Source organism: Heterocephalus glaber, unplaced genomic scaffold (genome assembly GCF_053883595.1).
Source record: "Heterocephalus glaber isolate CG9 unplaced genomic scaffold, H.glaber_assembly_v1.0 deba00000281, whole genome shotgun sequence".
Lineage (NCBI taxonomy): Eukaryota > Metazoa > Chordata > Mammalia > Rodentia > Bathyergidae > Heterocephalus > Heterocephalus glaber.
Window position 1 is genome coordinate 12,660,827 of NW_028258139.1, and position 14,641 is coordinate 12,675,467.

Consider the following 14,641-nt stretch of genomic DNA (forward strand, 5'->3'; position numbering starts at 1 on the left):
GACAAAGGTCGGGCAGCTCTTTGCACAACACAGATGGACATCCTGAGCCTTTTATTATAGCTCGGGGCCCAAGGGGGACCTCCGTGCATAGTGTTTCCACAGGATGACTGGCTCACGAACTGTTTCAGACCGCAGGCCCACCAATTGTATGCCATCAGACCTAGAAAGCATCAGTATTGAGAGGCACTTCAGTTTTTATGAATAACTAGGAAGGTGAACACGCTGCAAATTAAATGAGGACTCCTGACTTTAGAGATGTTACAACGCAAAGACAATGCATCTCAAAATCTGAGGTGCGGCCTGAGACGTGGTCCTTTTGTCACCCGTCTCAGCTGTCTACGTAGAGTCCCTTGGGCTGAAAGGGCCGTTTGTCTCGTTGTCTCTTTGGTAACAGCGAGCGAACACGCCTGAAATAAATCTGTCCGTAAAGTAGGCAGGGATATAGAGCACTGGCCCGCAACGGGAGGTGACGCAAGTGTGTGGGCGTAAACACGCCGGCAGCCTCGCAGGTACAGGTCCTCCAGAGCTCGCGTCCCCACCCCCTGGGGTTGCCCCGCCCTGCCCTCGTCCGCCAGTCCCGGTGCGCCAGGCCCCGCCCTATCCGGGACTCTAATTTTTCCCGCCCCGGAAGCGTGTTCCTCTCCTATCACGTATCTAGGGAACAGGCATTCTATCGCGAGAGTTGCTCCGTTGGCTGCCAAATCGCACGAGACTAGGGAGGAGGCCGGAGCGTGTGGCGCGCTCTGCGGCCGCGACGGACGCAAGATGGCGACGGCAACCATAGCTCTCGTAAGTGACCCCCATCGGCCACAGGCGGCCCTCAGCTGGTGGGAGCGTGTCATCTGTCGTCTGGACCAGATCGTGGAGGCCCCCCGGTGGGCGGCTGTTTTCCTGGGTCCCTCGCGGATCCTCCTGTGGCCATGGGGCGAGGGTGGGGTGGATCGTAGCTTCCGGCCCGCCGACTCTAGCTTCCGGCGGGCCGCGGGATGCGCCGGCCGGGTGTAGGCCTGTGATGGACTGAGCCCTGCAGTCCCGTGCAAGCGGCCCCCAGGGAGGATGGCATCTGCTCCCCTACCTCCCCCATTGGGCTCCCAGTTGGTGGGAGTGTAAGGGGCAGGCCTGCAGCCCGGAGAGGAAGGGTGGCCTTGGCTCCCCGTGCTAGTCGTTGTGATCGATCCCCGCCGGTGCTCTGCAAGGAAACTCTTAATCCCATCCTGTTATTCCACTCAGGAGAATAAGATGTGTTCTCATCACACGTCTTTCGAGCAATCGCTCTGTGGCAAGAGCTGTGGGAGGATTTTGCGGCACAGTGGGGAACTATCCAGAGGCAAAATTTCTGTCTTGGTTGGGAGTCTGGTGGGCACCGAGAGACCAGTTCTAACTCTGATGCACCTTGTGCTAGGCGCCTGAGGGAGCTGTGCTCGGGGTGGCGTGGTCACCCAGAGGAAGGAGTCCCTCTCTTCTGTCTAGCACCCACTTTTGAGGCAGGGCAGGGCAAGGGTGCACAGGCAGTGATGAACATAAAGGGAAATCACGTGTGCACAACATTTCAGCCTATCTTCCTCCCCACTTAGCTTAGGGAACCCCCTCTTGGACCTTTCCCCCGTGCAGTTCATCCCTCCCACAGCCCACACCTAGAGAATGAGTTAAGATCTGTTTGAAAAGGCAACTTGGGCAGGTGGCTGGAGTCTAGGCCCATAGGGTCAGGGAGTGCACTTAGACTGCCATTGCTAGCATGTGAGCTGGGGCCTGGACCTTGCCCCAGTGGGGCAGAAGCCAAAATGCCCTGGTTTGTGAGGAACTGCCCCACGTGTGACCTTTATGTCATGGATAACTTTCTACCTTGCCCTGCTGTTTCTTGAAGCCACAGGAGCAAGCAGTCTTTGTGAGGAAGAAGCCAGAGGGTTGAGGATTTGGTGACTGTCCCCAGATGACAGTTGATGGTGAAGGAAAGGGAGGCCCGCAGACAAGGATGGGACACTTGGGAAGGCACAGAAGGAGAGTGGGTGCCTCATCTCCCAAGTATCTGCGGAGTAGTGCACAGGTGCTCATGGGGACCAGGGCATGAGCTGGGGCTCTGCTGTTGTGGTGTGGTCCCATACATGTGTTGTCATTACTTTGTTGTTGTTGTTTTTCAGCAGTGGGGATCAAACTCAGGACCTTGCACTTGCTAGGCAGGTGAGGCACCACTGAGCTAAATCCGCAGCCCTTATGTGTTGTCATTACTGAAATGAGTGTGAGCAGTAGATCTGACCCCATTAGCTGGGGTTTTCTTTTCTTTTCTTTTCTTTTCTTTTCTTTTCTTTTCTTTTTTTTTTTTTTTGTGGTACCTGGGATCCAACTCTGGACCTTGCACTTGCCAGGCAGGCAACGGAACCACTGAGCTAAATCTCTGGCCCCTAGCTGGGGTTTTCAGTGGGGTGTTCATTGCCATGCACATCTTCTTGTGGTTAGTACATGTTATTTAACTTTTAAGGCTCAGGCTTGCTGCAGCAGGTTCCAGAATGACTAGCACATCCCTCTTTTAATCTTTTTTGTTGTTTGATTGTTTGTAAATTTTGAACCCAAAGACTTGCATGTGCTAAGCATGCCATACCACTAAACTACATCCCAGCCTCTAATTTTTTGAGTGGAAAGGTTTTTAGAAGTGTTGTCTTGTCCCTACTGTCCTGGTTGAGCTAGTGAGAATCTGTTCCCTGTGTCAGTGCCGCTGGGGATTTAGCTTAGTGGTTTCACTGCCTGCTGCATGAGCACAAGGACCCGAGTTCGAGCCCCAGTACCACAAAAAAAAATGTAAACACCCTGTGTCAGTGTCATGGCACTTTAGCTCTTGTGGAAAGACTAATAGAGTGGCTCAAACTAGCTGACATGAGTTGGATGGGGATAGATGCAGAAAGATGTGAAAAAAAACTCCTTTTCTTTGGACCTCTCTTCCACGTGGTGGCTGCAGAAACAGGGCAATACCACCCTTCCAAGGAGAGATTCAGTCTTCATTATGTTGTATCTTTGATTCATTGCTCCAGTCTTCCCTTCTCTGACTGCTTCTGCTCAAGGCCATCACCCTTGGCATCCTTCTCCCATCCTGATGGAAACAATCACTTTCTTCTCCTGAAGGCCCCAACCTGCATGTCACCTCACAAAGAGGCCTTGCCTGGCTGCCAGATTTTAGTATACCTCATAGTCCCTCACTCCTCATCCCATCCTTTATTTTCTTCTTAGCACTTCTAGCTACAGAAATCATCTTAGGTGCCAGTTAGTACACTGTCTTCGAGCAGTTGGCCATGAGGCTCCTGAGTTATGTTTCTCTCTCCCTTGTTTTTGCTGTATCTGCAGCCCACAGCACAGAGCCTGATCACATAGCATTGTGTCATGTGACAGGACCTGAACATATGGAAGACAGTGTCCTACAATGAGCCCTGCTCTAGGGGTCTGTTGCTGATGTTATTTATTTATTGGTTGGTTTTTGTTCTTAGATTTTTGAGACAAGGTCTTGCTATGTAGTTTAGACTGGCTTTGAGCTCACTATGTAGCCTGAGCTGGCCTCAAACTCGCAGCAGTACTCCTGCCTCAGCCTCCAGAGTGCTGGGATTATAGGCGTGTGCCACCATGCCCAGCTGATGCTGATGCTGATGCTATTAACAGTGCTTATTCTATTTTTTCCCCCCAGTTCAGGGAATTGAACTCAGGACCTTGTGCTTGCAAGGCAGGCGTGGCACTACTGAGCTAAATCCCTGGCCCTAACAGTGCTGTAGCTTGCTTTCTATGTGCAGTGGCTGACTTTATGATGTTTTTCATGGAGGATGGTTTGGTAAATCTTCATGCCACCCTGGAGGTCTGTCCATCCCCTTTATGGTTGAGGAGCCCAAGGCCAAGAGACCTTGTTATTTGCCTTAAGTAACTTACCATTTAATGTCTTCTAGTAGAAACATTCTGTTTGTTCTGGGCTTTTGAGAGGCAGAGCTGGTGTTTCCATCCCTCAGAGGTGGCTTCCCACCTCTTGCACTGCTGCCTGGTGCTAGGGAACATTGTGACCACAGAGCCTGACATTTCTATTGCCAGAGATAACAGCATGTGACTAGCTATGACAATAAGTGACAACTTTTCTCCAGAAGGGTCTCACTATGCAGTTCAGGCTGTCCTTAATAAACTCACCGTGTAGCCTAGGATTGCCTGGAACTACAGGCATCCTCCTGTCTCAGCCTCCCAAGTGATGACTGGTTTTTTTGTTTGTTTGTTGTTTTGAGTTAGGGTCTTGCTATATAGTTCAGGCTGACCTTGAACTCACTATGTAGCCCAGGCTGGGGATCCTCCTTGTCTCATCCTCCCATGTGCTGGGATTATAGGCATGAGCCACCATGCCTGGCCATGTTTTGATTCTTTTTTGAAACAGGATCTTAATGTGTAGTTCAGGCTAGCCTTGAATTCACTATATAGCCCAGGCTGGCCTCAACTTGAGGTGATCCTCCTGCCTCAGCCTCCTGAGTGCTGGGATTAAGGTGTGTACCACCATGCTTGGCTTCTAGTGATTGTTTAGAACAGAATGCTAGGCTCAGTGTGACTGAGATTTTCCTTCTGCTGTAAATGGTGTGCCTGAATGGCTTGTGTAGTGTCTACTAGTAGACCGTGTCCCAGGCAGTGTCGTCTGAACCATGTCAGCGCTGTCCTGGGCCTTGTGTTGGGTGATGCAGTAGTTTGGGGAAGCAGGAAGTTGCTCATATACCTCAAGTTCTCCCTGTTCATAGGTTCTTAGGGCTGTACTGGAAGTACTGTCTTGTGTATATTGAGAAGCAGCTGCTGCTCTGTGGATGGGGCTGTGACAGAAAGCCCCCCTTTCCTTTGGCTCTCTTGGGAATGCCATTTCCAAGCAGTAGCAGGCTGAGCTGGGCAATGGAACACACCCATGCTAGAAGCATTTGAAGTGGCTCCAGGCAAAACCAGGCATGGGTGCATTGGCTTGGTCTAAAGTGTGCTGAGCTATGTTGCTGTCCCTTCTCTAGAGGCCTGAAAACCTGAGAGAGATGCCCTGGCCAAGTCAGCACTCCTCTGGCATTGTCCATGTGGCTGCAGGAGTGGGCGTAGCCTTCCCTAATGTATTTAGATATTGTGATTCTTTTTTTTTTTTTTTTTTTTGGTACCGGGGATCGAACTGTGGTCCTTGCGCTTGTGCAGCAGGTGGCAAAACCACTGAACTAAATCCCCAGCCCCTATATTGTGATTCTTATACCTGAACTGGAAGGGTGAGCATATTTGCCCTGTTTCTGCTGTATAGCCACTGAGAAGGTGGGATAGGTCTCAGGGTCCTTCCACCAAGTCTTCCCACTCCCATGACATTGTCCACCTCCTTCCTGAGGCCTGAATTTGCCCTTGTCATTCCAAAAGGCCATAGTGGGAGCTGCATTTTCTTCGAGGTTGGCTCTGCACAGCAGTGCTCTCTGTACCCTGTCATTAGGTCCTATCTGGTGCAGACCAGAGGACCAGGCTTTCCCTCCCAGGAGTCAGAAAGCCCTGGACATCTTGGTTATCAGGGGAGGGCAGGCTGGGCTTGACCAGAGCCTGTGGGAAAACTGGAACTAATGCTAAGCTAAGGGCTAGCCTCAGGTGTGTGCAGGGTTCTGGCAAGGTACCCTTGCTCCCTCAGAAGGGGTTCCAGAGGACAGCCACTTGGTCTCCTTGTCATCCAGGCTGGCTCATTCTGTTAGCAGGAGAAGGTGACTTTCCTTGGTCTGAAGCAGGACCACTGCTTACTCTCTACCTTGGCCATTCCCAAGGACTTGCTACCAGGCCCAAATGCTGCTCTTGCCCTGGACAGCTGCACATGTCCTAGTGGGTTTGAGGAGTAGGCAGTGTAAAGTGGGGGTAATGTTGGGAATATTAAGGAGCCATGCTGGAGCTAGATCCTTCTTATGCCTGTGTCTGTCCTCCTGTGCTTGACTGTGAGGAGCTCAGTCCTTACTTAGCTTGGAAAGAGGAGAGGGCACCTTGGGTGATGGCATCGTGTGACTACTGGTTACAACATCTCCTTCCTGCCTGCAGCAAGTCAATGGCCAGCAAGGAGGGGGATCCGAGCCGGCAGCGGCGGCGGCGGCGGCGGCGGCGGCAGTGGTGGCAGCGGGAGACAAATGGAAACCTCCACAGGTACTGACCTTAAGCATCATCTCCCTCAGGCCCAGCTGTCTGTCTGCCTGCCTGCCTGTCATAGAGGCCTGGCTGGGGTGGGTAAGAAGGAGCCCAGAGACCCTTCTCTGCCTTCTGGGCTGACAGTGCTGCTCAGTACCTGAGGCTTAGCCCTGTGGCTCTCCTGCTCCCTCCTGATTCTGCTTCTGGCCTGTCCTCTTCCCTGTGAATTTTTCCCGTCCCAGGGCTTAGGCAGGGCTTGGCAATGGACTGACCAGGTGGGGGGACTGGGGACCAACCTCAGCCATGCTTGCTTTTGGTATCAGAATAGTATGGAAGGTGGGCCCTGATGTTCTAGAATGGGCAGCATTTCTTAGAGCCAAAAATGTAGATTTCCGGGCCGGGGATTTAGCTCAGTGGTTCCGGCACCTGGCTTGCAAGTGCAAGGTCCCGAGTTCAATCCCCAGTACCAAAAAAAATAAATATGTAGATTTCCATTTTAGTTCTCTTTTAATTTAAATAATAGAACAAAGCAGCATTCAGGTCAAAGGACAGGTATTATGGGGACTCAGGCCCCCACTTTTTCTATGCCCTAGGCTTCAAAGTGGGTGTGGACAGGTCACAACTCATGAGAATGGGTCCTCTGGGAAGTGGAGCTCTGTTGTCTCTGGGTGATGGGTTTTTTGTGCTTCTCGGTGCCTGCCTACAGAAGGTCCTGGCAGGCCTCCAGAAGGTGGCCTGGCAGCCTCTTGGGACTAGGCCCTTCCCTTGGCCCCCAGGCACCCTTTGGGGGGTGGGGGTGGGGGACAGGAATATAGTGTGCAGCCTGGGAAGCTGTGGGGGCTGAGGCTCCCGGCCCTGGCTAGCTGTCCAGCAGCCATTGGTTGGTGGGAGAAAGGCCTTTTGTTTACTAAGACAAAGAGGAGATTGAAAGGTTTCTACGGGGTTGCAAGGGACTGGCGTTGATTTCCATGGTGACAGCCTGCACTAACATCCCCATCTTGGTCTCAGGCCCCCTCCCACTAAGGAGGATAGGGCTTAGAGCCAGCTGGGAGGATAGAGACAGTCTTAGTGTGAGCCAGACTGTAGTTGCCAGGGAGGGCCCTTCTAGGCTTCATGCCTTCTGACCCTGGGCTGGAATCTCAGCACTTTGGTGGCTAGGATGGGATTCTTGGGGTTTGGATCAACTGGCCCCTGCCTGCCTCCTTTGTATCTTGCCTGTCACTCCTCTTGTTAGGGGCCTCCCTTTCTCCTTTACCATCCCTCAGAAGGCTGTGTCTGGAAGCCTAGAAGGGTTGCTGGTGGCTTTAGAGCTGGTAGGCAGGTGTGCTCTGCTGGCTCTAATGTTGGGCTTTCTTGCTTACATGACTGTGTTCTTTCCCTTGCAAAAAGCTTGGAAACAGCTTTGACAGGAAAAATGCAAACATAATTCTAGTAATTCCCATTGGATCTGCAGCCGCTATGGCGAGCCTACCGTGCCCTGGCACCTCCTGGCCTATAGGCATTCTGGGGCTGCTCTGCTTCTGGCTTCCCCAGGGGAGCTGCTCATAGCCCATGTAAGAATTTGGTAGAGGTCAGCTGGAGGCCCCCTGATGGCTCATGTGGCCTGGGTGAGCATTCAGGCTGCATATACTATTGTGCATAGTATATGCAGAGATAGAGGATGGGCACATTGAGAGAAAAGTCCTGTGACTATACTTGGTCAATAGGTAGCCCCCAAACCCCAAAGAAGCCATGTCTCTGCCCGTAGCAGAGCTATGAGGAAGCCCAGTATGCAAGGTGGTATAGGAGTAAGGAGTCCCACATATCCAGCAAGTCCTGCCTGATCCTGTTCTCTCTTTCCTGGAGCACGAGCTGAGGCTGGTTCTCCCCCTGTATTATGGGATGGAGGAGACTGTGGAGTCAGGCTGGCAGTAAGGGACTAGACTCCTGCCACCTGCTCCCTGTCTTGGGTTCCAAGGAGGCTATTGTGACCTGGGCCCCACAACTGCCCCAGATTGGCTCAGGCCCCCAAGGTCACTGCCTTCCTCAGTCTACGTCCCACCCATGGGCCCCGGGGAAACAGAGGCTTGGGATGAAGACAGCAATATGGGAAGAGCAGATCAGCATCCAAGCCAGGCAGGAGATAGTCTGTCTGGGGCCTGTCCCTCTTTGGGAAGGGACTGGGGAGATGGGTATGGGGTTTCTGGGGCCATGTGCAGGTGACCTTGAGCTTGCTGCTGAACAACTTTCCTGTTCTACTCTCACCAGGGCACAGAATCCATCAAGATGGAGAATGGGCAGAGCACAGCTGCCAAGCTGGGACTGCCTCCCCTGACGCCTGAGCAGCAGGAGGCCCTCCAGAAGGTGAGAGCATCTTCCTGGTTACTGTGCATGCAGCTGGTCAGCTGGGGTCAGTGGGAGCAAGCCACCTCCCTGCAGGCTGGGCCCCCAGTGCTCCTCACTGCTGTTTTTTGCAGGCCAAGAAATATGCCATGGAGCAGAGCATCAAGAGTGTGCTTGTGAAACAGACCATCGCGCACCAGCAGCAGCAGCTCACCAACCTGCAGGTGAGTCTTACCACCCTCCTGCCACCACCACCACCACCACCGCTGCCGCCTCAGTAGCTGGTTCTGCTGGAGGCCGACCCACTCAGCCTGGGCCACGAAGCCTCCACTGCCCCTCCCCACTTCCACCGTCTCCTCCTTTTCCTTCTCTTCCTCCTTCTGTGCCTGTGGCCACCCCCAGAAGGTGTTATGGCTCTCAGATTCTTGAGGACTCATTCTCGGGACTCCCGGGTCCTCCCTGAAGCACAAGTGGCCCAGCCTTTCCCGATTGTTACTTGCTGTGGCCCCTTCTCCACCCCCTTTCCCATTCCTTCTCTGTAGTTCTGCCCATTCCCCTTCTTGGTGTTTCCACTATTACACTGTTACCTCTGGATCTTCCCCATGCCCTTGTTCCCCAGGCTGTGCACAGCTGTGGCAGCGGCATGTAGGGTGTATTTCTCTCTGTCCCCATGGTCAGGCTCCCACCCTGCAGTAAGTCCAGACCATGTGGGCTGGGGTCTAGGGTGAAGGGAACTATCTGGGGGTGCTTCCACTGGGCCCTACTCCAGGCCAGAGGCTGGGGCATCTGCGTGGGGAGAGGCCTGTGTGAAGCCAACAGGTTCCTGGGCCTTGAGCCCCCAGCCCCCAGCCCTGGCCCAGCCCCCAGACATTCATGCTGCCAGGAGATATCCTGGTTGCTCACTGTTCTCCATTCGTCCCTCCCTTCCTTGTGCCCTGGCCAGCCCTGCTGCAAAGGCTGCGGGATGGGCACCTGGGGCTCTGAGGCCCCCCTGGGCAGGTGCCAGCAGCCAACACTCGGCCACAGTGTGGGAAGGCAGGGCGGGGACTCCGGGCCTTGCCGCTGTCTGCGTGAGGTGTTGACGAGAGCGGGAGACTGCTCGGCTCCAACAGACTGAACTCTGTCTTTACTGTCTTTCAGATGGCAGCAGTGACAATGGGCTTTGGAGATCCTCTCTCACCTTTGCAATCGGTCAATAGAAATGCTCACTTCTTCTGGGGCTCATGTCCTTAGTCAGGGCTAGAGGGGGGCAGTGCAGCCCACTGCTGGGGACCTTGCTCCCCTGGCCGGCCCTGCCCGCCAGCTCAGGACGAGCGCAGCAGAGCGCCAGGCATGGCGGGGCCAGTGGTGTGGGCACCCACCCCGGGACCGCCCCTGGGGAGGCCTCCACCTGCTCTGAGGGCCCGCCTTAAAACTAACAGCCAGGTAACTGCGGAGGGCAGCCGTGGCAGCCAGCCAGGGAGGGCAGCTGCCGATGCCAGGCTCGTCTGCACCCTTGCCACCCTGCATAGGGGGCACACCTGTGGGCCAACTCTTCTGTCAGTCTCCAGGCTGCCTGAGCTCTTGGGATGGGGTCAGCCCCTGAGGAGAGGGGTCGTAACTTGTGGCCCCATCAGACCCTGGAGGGAGGATGGATGGGTGGGGTGGGGATTGGGGACCCGAGCAAGCAAAGACTTGGGCTGCAGGCCTGGCTGTCAGCAAAGGGCAGTGGTCATGTGGCCAGGGAAGAGGCAGGGGCTGTGACCATGGCCACAGTGAGCAAAGGAGTCTGGGAAGGATATGCCCCTCCCTTGCCCAGAGGCAGGCTGAGGAGGCCAGGCCCTGTCCTGGGGAGATCCTGAGGGGTGGGGACAAGGGCCTCTACTGAGAGGGGCCAACCCTGGACGTCTCAAAGGGGAGACACACCTAGTGTCCTTTCTGGGAAGTGTGTGTCTGAAAAGGAGCTGTCAACCTTCTGAGAGACCTGGGCTGGGGGAAATGTGGTCAGGGAGAAAGCTCTTTGCTCACCCGTAGTTGGGGAGCCCTGCCCTGAAAAGGAGACATAATGCTGTCTTGGGGGTCTTTGGCCCAAGGGACAGGCGAGGCTTCATGTCTGGAGAGTTCACTATGAGAAGAGGACATGGCTCCACCTTCAAGGGTTCTTGGTTTAATTAGGGCCCGCAGGCCTATTTATTGGGGAGCCTGCTTTTGAGGAGAAAACATCCCCATTTTTTTTAAGGAATTCCTAATTTAAGAGAACATAGGCCTCAATTGTGGGGAGTCATGTGTTGGGAGGAGATGTGGATCTTCATTAGGAGGCCCCTGTCTGAGGCAGAGGACTAGGCCTATACCAGGCATGTTGATATAAAGGGGTGCAGGGTGTGGTGGTGCACACCTGTAATCCCAGAACTTTGGGATGCTGAGGGAGGAGAATTGCAAGTTTGAAGTCAACCTGGGCAATTAAATGACCTAGCAAGACCCTGTCTCAAAATGTTAAAAAGTTTTAAGAGCTGAAGACATAGCTCAGTCCAAAGGCCCTGGGTTCAAACCCTCCATACCAACAAAAACAAAAAGTAGTAGTAAACTGATTTCTGCCAGTGGGACCTTTGTAAGGGTGAGAGGAGCCCTTGTTTGTTCAGAGGGGCAGAGCCCTGGGGTCCATGGTCTTCCTGCAGCCCACCACACATGGCTGTAGAACTTCCTACCTGGCACGTCTTCTGTGAGGTGGCAGGAGAGGGAGCCCCATTCCTGAGAACATGCAAGGGTTCCACAGTCCAGCTCACAGCCAGTGTCTAGGAGCTCCCCAGTATCAAGAATCCCTGTGACTTCTCCATTAGGTTCTCTGCTGCTGCCTAACATGGAGGACAGGCAAGCGGTTCTTGCCTGGGCCAGATCTTGACTATAGGCATAGGCTCCAGGCAGCTTTTTTGTGGGGGGTGTAGAGATGGGGAGAGTGTAGAGTACCCCTGCCTGAGTTAGCCCTGCATGAGCAACTACTACTTGTTCTCTCTAGGGAGCTCTAGTCTGGGCTCCTAAACTCCTCCCCAGGGGTTTCTTCTGGGCATTGGCTGCCCTGTCTTCTGCCACCCTCTCTTCTGGCCTTCATGCTAGTGGGTCCCTCCAGCTTGGATGGCTCCTTCCCTCTTCTGTTGCAGTACTTGGCTGGAATGGTGGGAGGATCTCCCAGCCCAGCCTGGGGTACCTGGCCTCAAAACTGGAGGGTTGGGCTGGGGAAGGGCACACAGCCCTCCCTCCTGACCACCTGTCAGCTTTGCTGCCACAGTCTGCCTGGGACTTGGGTGGGCTTGGGTGCGTCTATGTCCTATCATCGGGCCTGGCCTTCCTTCCTCAGGGTGGGGTCCTGCTGACCCCTGTGCCCTGACTGCAGGGGCTGAGCCTGCATCTTGCTGCTGTGGGGGATCCCTCCCCACAGCAGAACCGGGTGGGTGGATCAGGAGGGGAGAGGGCTTCTGAGCCTCCTGCCCCCCTGACAAGCCAGTGGCTCTCTCTCCTCTGTCCTGCTGCAGATGGCAGCTCAGCGGCAGCGGGCACTGGCCATCATGTGTCGGGTCTACGTGGGCTCCATCTACTATGAGCTAGGGGAGGACACCATTCGCCAAGCCTTTGCCCCCTTTGGCCCCATCAAGAGCATTGACATGTCCTGGGACTCCGTCACCATGAAACACAAGGTGAGCAGGCTGGGCGCATTCTAGCTGCTCTGGGCTCACCCTCTCAGGACTCTCCTGGCTTAACGGGGCTACCCTGTGTCTAGGGCTTTGCCTTTGTGGAGTACGAGGTTCCAGAAGCCGCACAACTGGCCTTGGAGCAGATGAACTCAGTGATGCTGGGGGGCAGAAACATTAAGGTGAGAGCAGAAGAGTTGGTCCTGGATCTTGCTGAGAACACATGGAATGTTCTGTCCATCTCCCAACAGACAACACAAAGTAGTGCCACAGAAGTGTGTAGTGGCTGGGCCTGGCCTGATGGTCCTCTTCATCCCCTTGCCTCTTCTCCAGGTGGGCAGGCCCAGCAACATAGGACAGGCCCAACCCATCATAGACCAGCTGGCTGAGGAGGCACGGGCCTTCAACCGCATATATGTGGCATCTGTGCACCAGGATCTCTCAGATGACGACATCAAGAGTGTATTTGAGGCCTTTGGCAAGATCAAGTCTTGCACGCTGGCTCGGGACCCCACGACTGGCAAGCATAAAGGCTATGGCTTCATTGGTATGACTGAGGTGCTGAGGAAAGAGGGGGTGTCCCACCTAATGCTGGGGCTAGCCCTCCTCACTGCTGCACCTGTCCTGCAGAGTATGAGAAGGCCCAGTCATCCCAGGATGCTGTGTCCTCCATGAACCTCTTTGATCTGGGTGGCCAGTATTTGCGAGTAGGCAAGGCTGTCACACCCCCCATGCCCCTGCTAACACCTGCTACTCCTGGAGGCCTCCCACCTGCTGCTGCTGTAGCTGCAGCTGCAGCCACAGCAAAGATTACAGCTCAGGTGAGGGCTAGTGCAATTGCATGGGTATGACAGTGGGTGGATAGGCCCTCTGATCCTTTGGGGAGTGGCTTTTCAGGTGGTACTGGGTAAAGGTAACCAGATGCACTGATCATGGTGGCCTTTGGGGTTGCAGGAAGCAGTGGCTGGAGCAGCAGTGCTGGGTACTTTGGCCACGCCTGGACTGGTATCCCCAGCACTGACCCTGGCCCAGCCCTTGGGGGCTTTGCCTCAAGCTGTCATGGCTGCTCAGGCTCCTGGAGTCATCACAGGTGAGTCTGAGTGGGCCAAGGCTCCCCTCTGTCCCCGCCTCTTCATCTCCAGGCTCACACCTTCAGCTGTTTTCTGGCCCACACATGCTCATACGTAACTCTTTGAGCCCAGGGCAGGTTAGCCATGGCTGACCATCTCTCTGCTCCTTTCCCAAAAAGGTCTTGGGGTGGGATGACTGCTCGACCTGGTTGGTTTTGCTACAGGTGTGACCCCAGCCCGTCCTCCCATTCCGGTCACCATCCCTTCTGTGGGAGTGGTGAACCCCATCCTAGCCAGCCCCCCAACGCTGGGCCTTTTGGAGCCCAAAAAGGAAAAGGAAGAAGAGGAGCTGTTCCCGGAGTCAGAGCGGCCAGAGATGCTGAGTGAGCAGGAGCACATGAGCATCTCAGGCAGCAGTGCACGCCACATGGTCATGCAGAAGCTGCTTCGAAAGCAGGAGGTGGGTGGCCAGGATCTGGTGGGGGGTGGAGCAGGGGTGGTCCAGGCAGTCTGCAACTCTCTGCTCTCCCCTCCTGCATAGTCCACAGTGATGGTTCTCCGTAACATGGTGGATCCTAAGGACATCGATGATGACCTGGAGGGGGAGGTGACAGAAGAGTGTGGCAAGTTCGGTGCTGTCAATCGTGTCATCATCTACCAGGAAAAGCAGGGTGAGGAGGATGATGCAGAAATCATCGTCAAGATCTTTGTGGAGTTTTCCATGGCCTCAGAGACTCACAAGGCCATCCAGGCCCTCAATGGGCGCTGGTTTGCTGGCCGCAAGGTGGTGGCTGAAGTGTACGACCAAGAGCGTTTTGATAACAGCGACCTTTCTGCGTGACTTTGGCCCTGTTTCCCGGACTTGCACTTGCTCCTTGTTTTCTTTGGGTTTTATAGTGATACAGTGGTGTCCCTGGGACCAGGCACTCTGCCCTGCCCTGCCCAGCCTGTAGTGTGCATAAAGGTGCAGATGCTGCTGTCCCTGAACATCCCTGTGTCTGGTGTTGGTCCTGTGACCCTGTCTGGGGTGTGTGTGTGTGTGTGTGTGTAGGTTCTTATATACCTGCTGTGACAAGGAGGCAGCAGTGACAGGAGGGTCCCTGTTCCTGCACCGCTCAGGGGCTGGTCGGAGGAGCCCTAGGGTGTGGGAATAGGGGACGGGGAGGGCCCTTGAAAGTGGGTTCTGAGCCATCGTGGGCCCGGGCACGTTAAATCCTTGGCCAAGTGCGTGCCACCGGTGTCTGAACCTCCTACAGCGCCGCGGACCTGTCAACGTAGATGGCGGGCGGAGCTTGGCGTCCCTGCTTTTCCCATAACTCCTCGCGTCTGGGCGGGGCTGAGGGTCCCGGCAAGCTTTGCGCCTAGCCGCTACGAGTGCCCGGAGGTATCCTGCCGCGGAGGGTTCTGGGTGCTGGAGTTTTGGGGGACGAGGGCGGGCCTAGGCTTCCCGGCGGGCTGCGCGGCCGGGTG

The 14,641-nt window shown here is 54.9% G+C and overlaps 1 protein-coding gene across 4 annotated transcripts; it reads left to right on the forward strand.

Moving 5' to 3' along the window:
• Positions 1-643: 643 nt before the first annotated feature.
• Puf60 (poly(U) binding splicing factor 60) lies at positions 644-14,158 on the forward strand. 4 transcript variants are annotated; one of them, XM_087183716.1, is made up of 13 exons: positions 706-789; positions 2,139-2,178; positions 6,034-6,135; positions 8,365-8,460; positions 8,574-8,663; positions 9,580-9,630; positions 11,946-12,107; positions 12,191-12,283; positions 12,435-12,648; positions 12,732-12,922; positions 13,056-13,191; positions 13,396-13,631; positions 13,713-14,158. In XM_087183716.1, exons 4-13 carry the CDS (start codon positions 8,383-8,385, stop codon positions 14,010-14,012), a joined length of 1,551 nt encoding a protein of 516 aa, XP_087039842.1. In that variant the 5' UTR covers positions 706-789; positions 2,139-2,178; positions 6,034-6,135; positions 8,365-8,382; the 3' UTR covers positions 14,013-14,158. The 4 variants fall into 4 exon arrangements, with proteins under 4 accessions (XP_004837850.1, XP_004837851.1, XP_087039842.1 ...); XM_004837793.4 differs by lacking the exon at positions 2,139-2,178 and having other exon boundaries at positions 644-789; XM_087183718.1 differs by lacking the exon at positions 9,580-9,630 and having other exon boundaries at positions 716-789.
• Positions 14,159-14,641: the final 483 nt, after the last annotated feature.

Bases quoted from the DNA above. Each gene is read 5' to 3' on its own strand.
- Puf60 (XM_004837793.4), top strand. From the start codon at position 766: ATGGCGACGGCAACCATAGCTCTC. The intron at 12,108-12,190 runs GTGAGCAGGCTG...CCCTGTGTCTAG, and splicing joins CCGTCACCATGAAACACAAG to GGCTTTGCCTTTGTGGAGTA. The intron at 13,632-13,712 runs GTGGGTGGCCAG...CCTCCTGCATAG, and splicing joins AGCTGCTTCGAAAGCAGGAG to TCCACAGTGATGGTTCTCCG.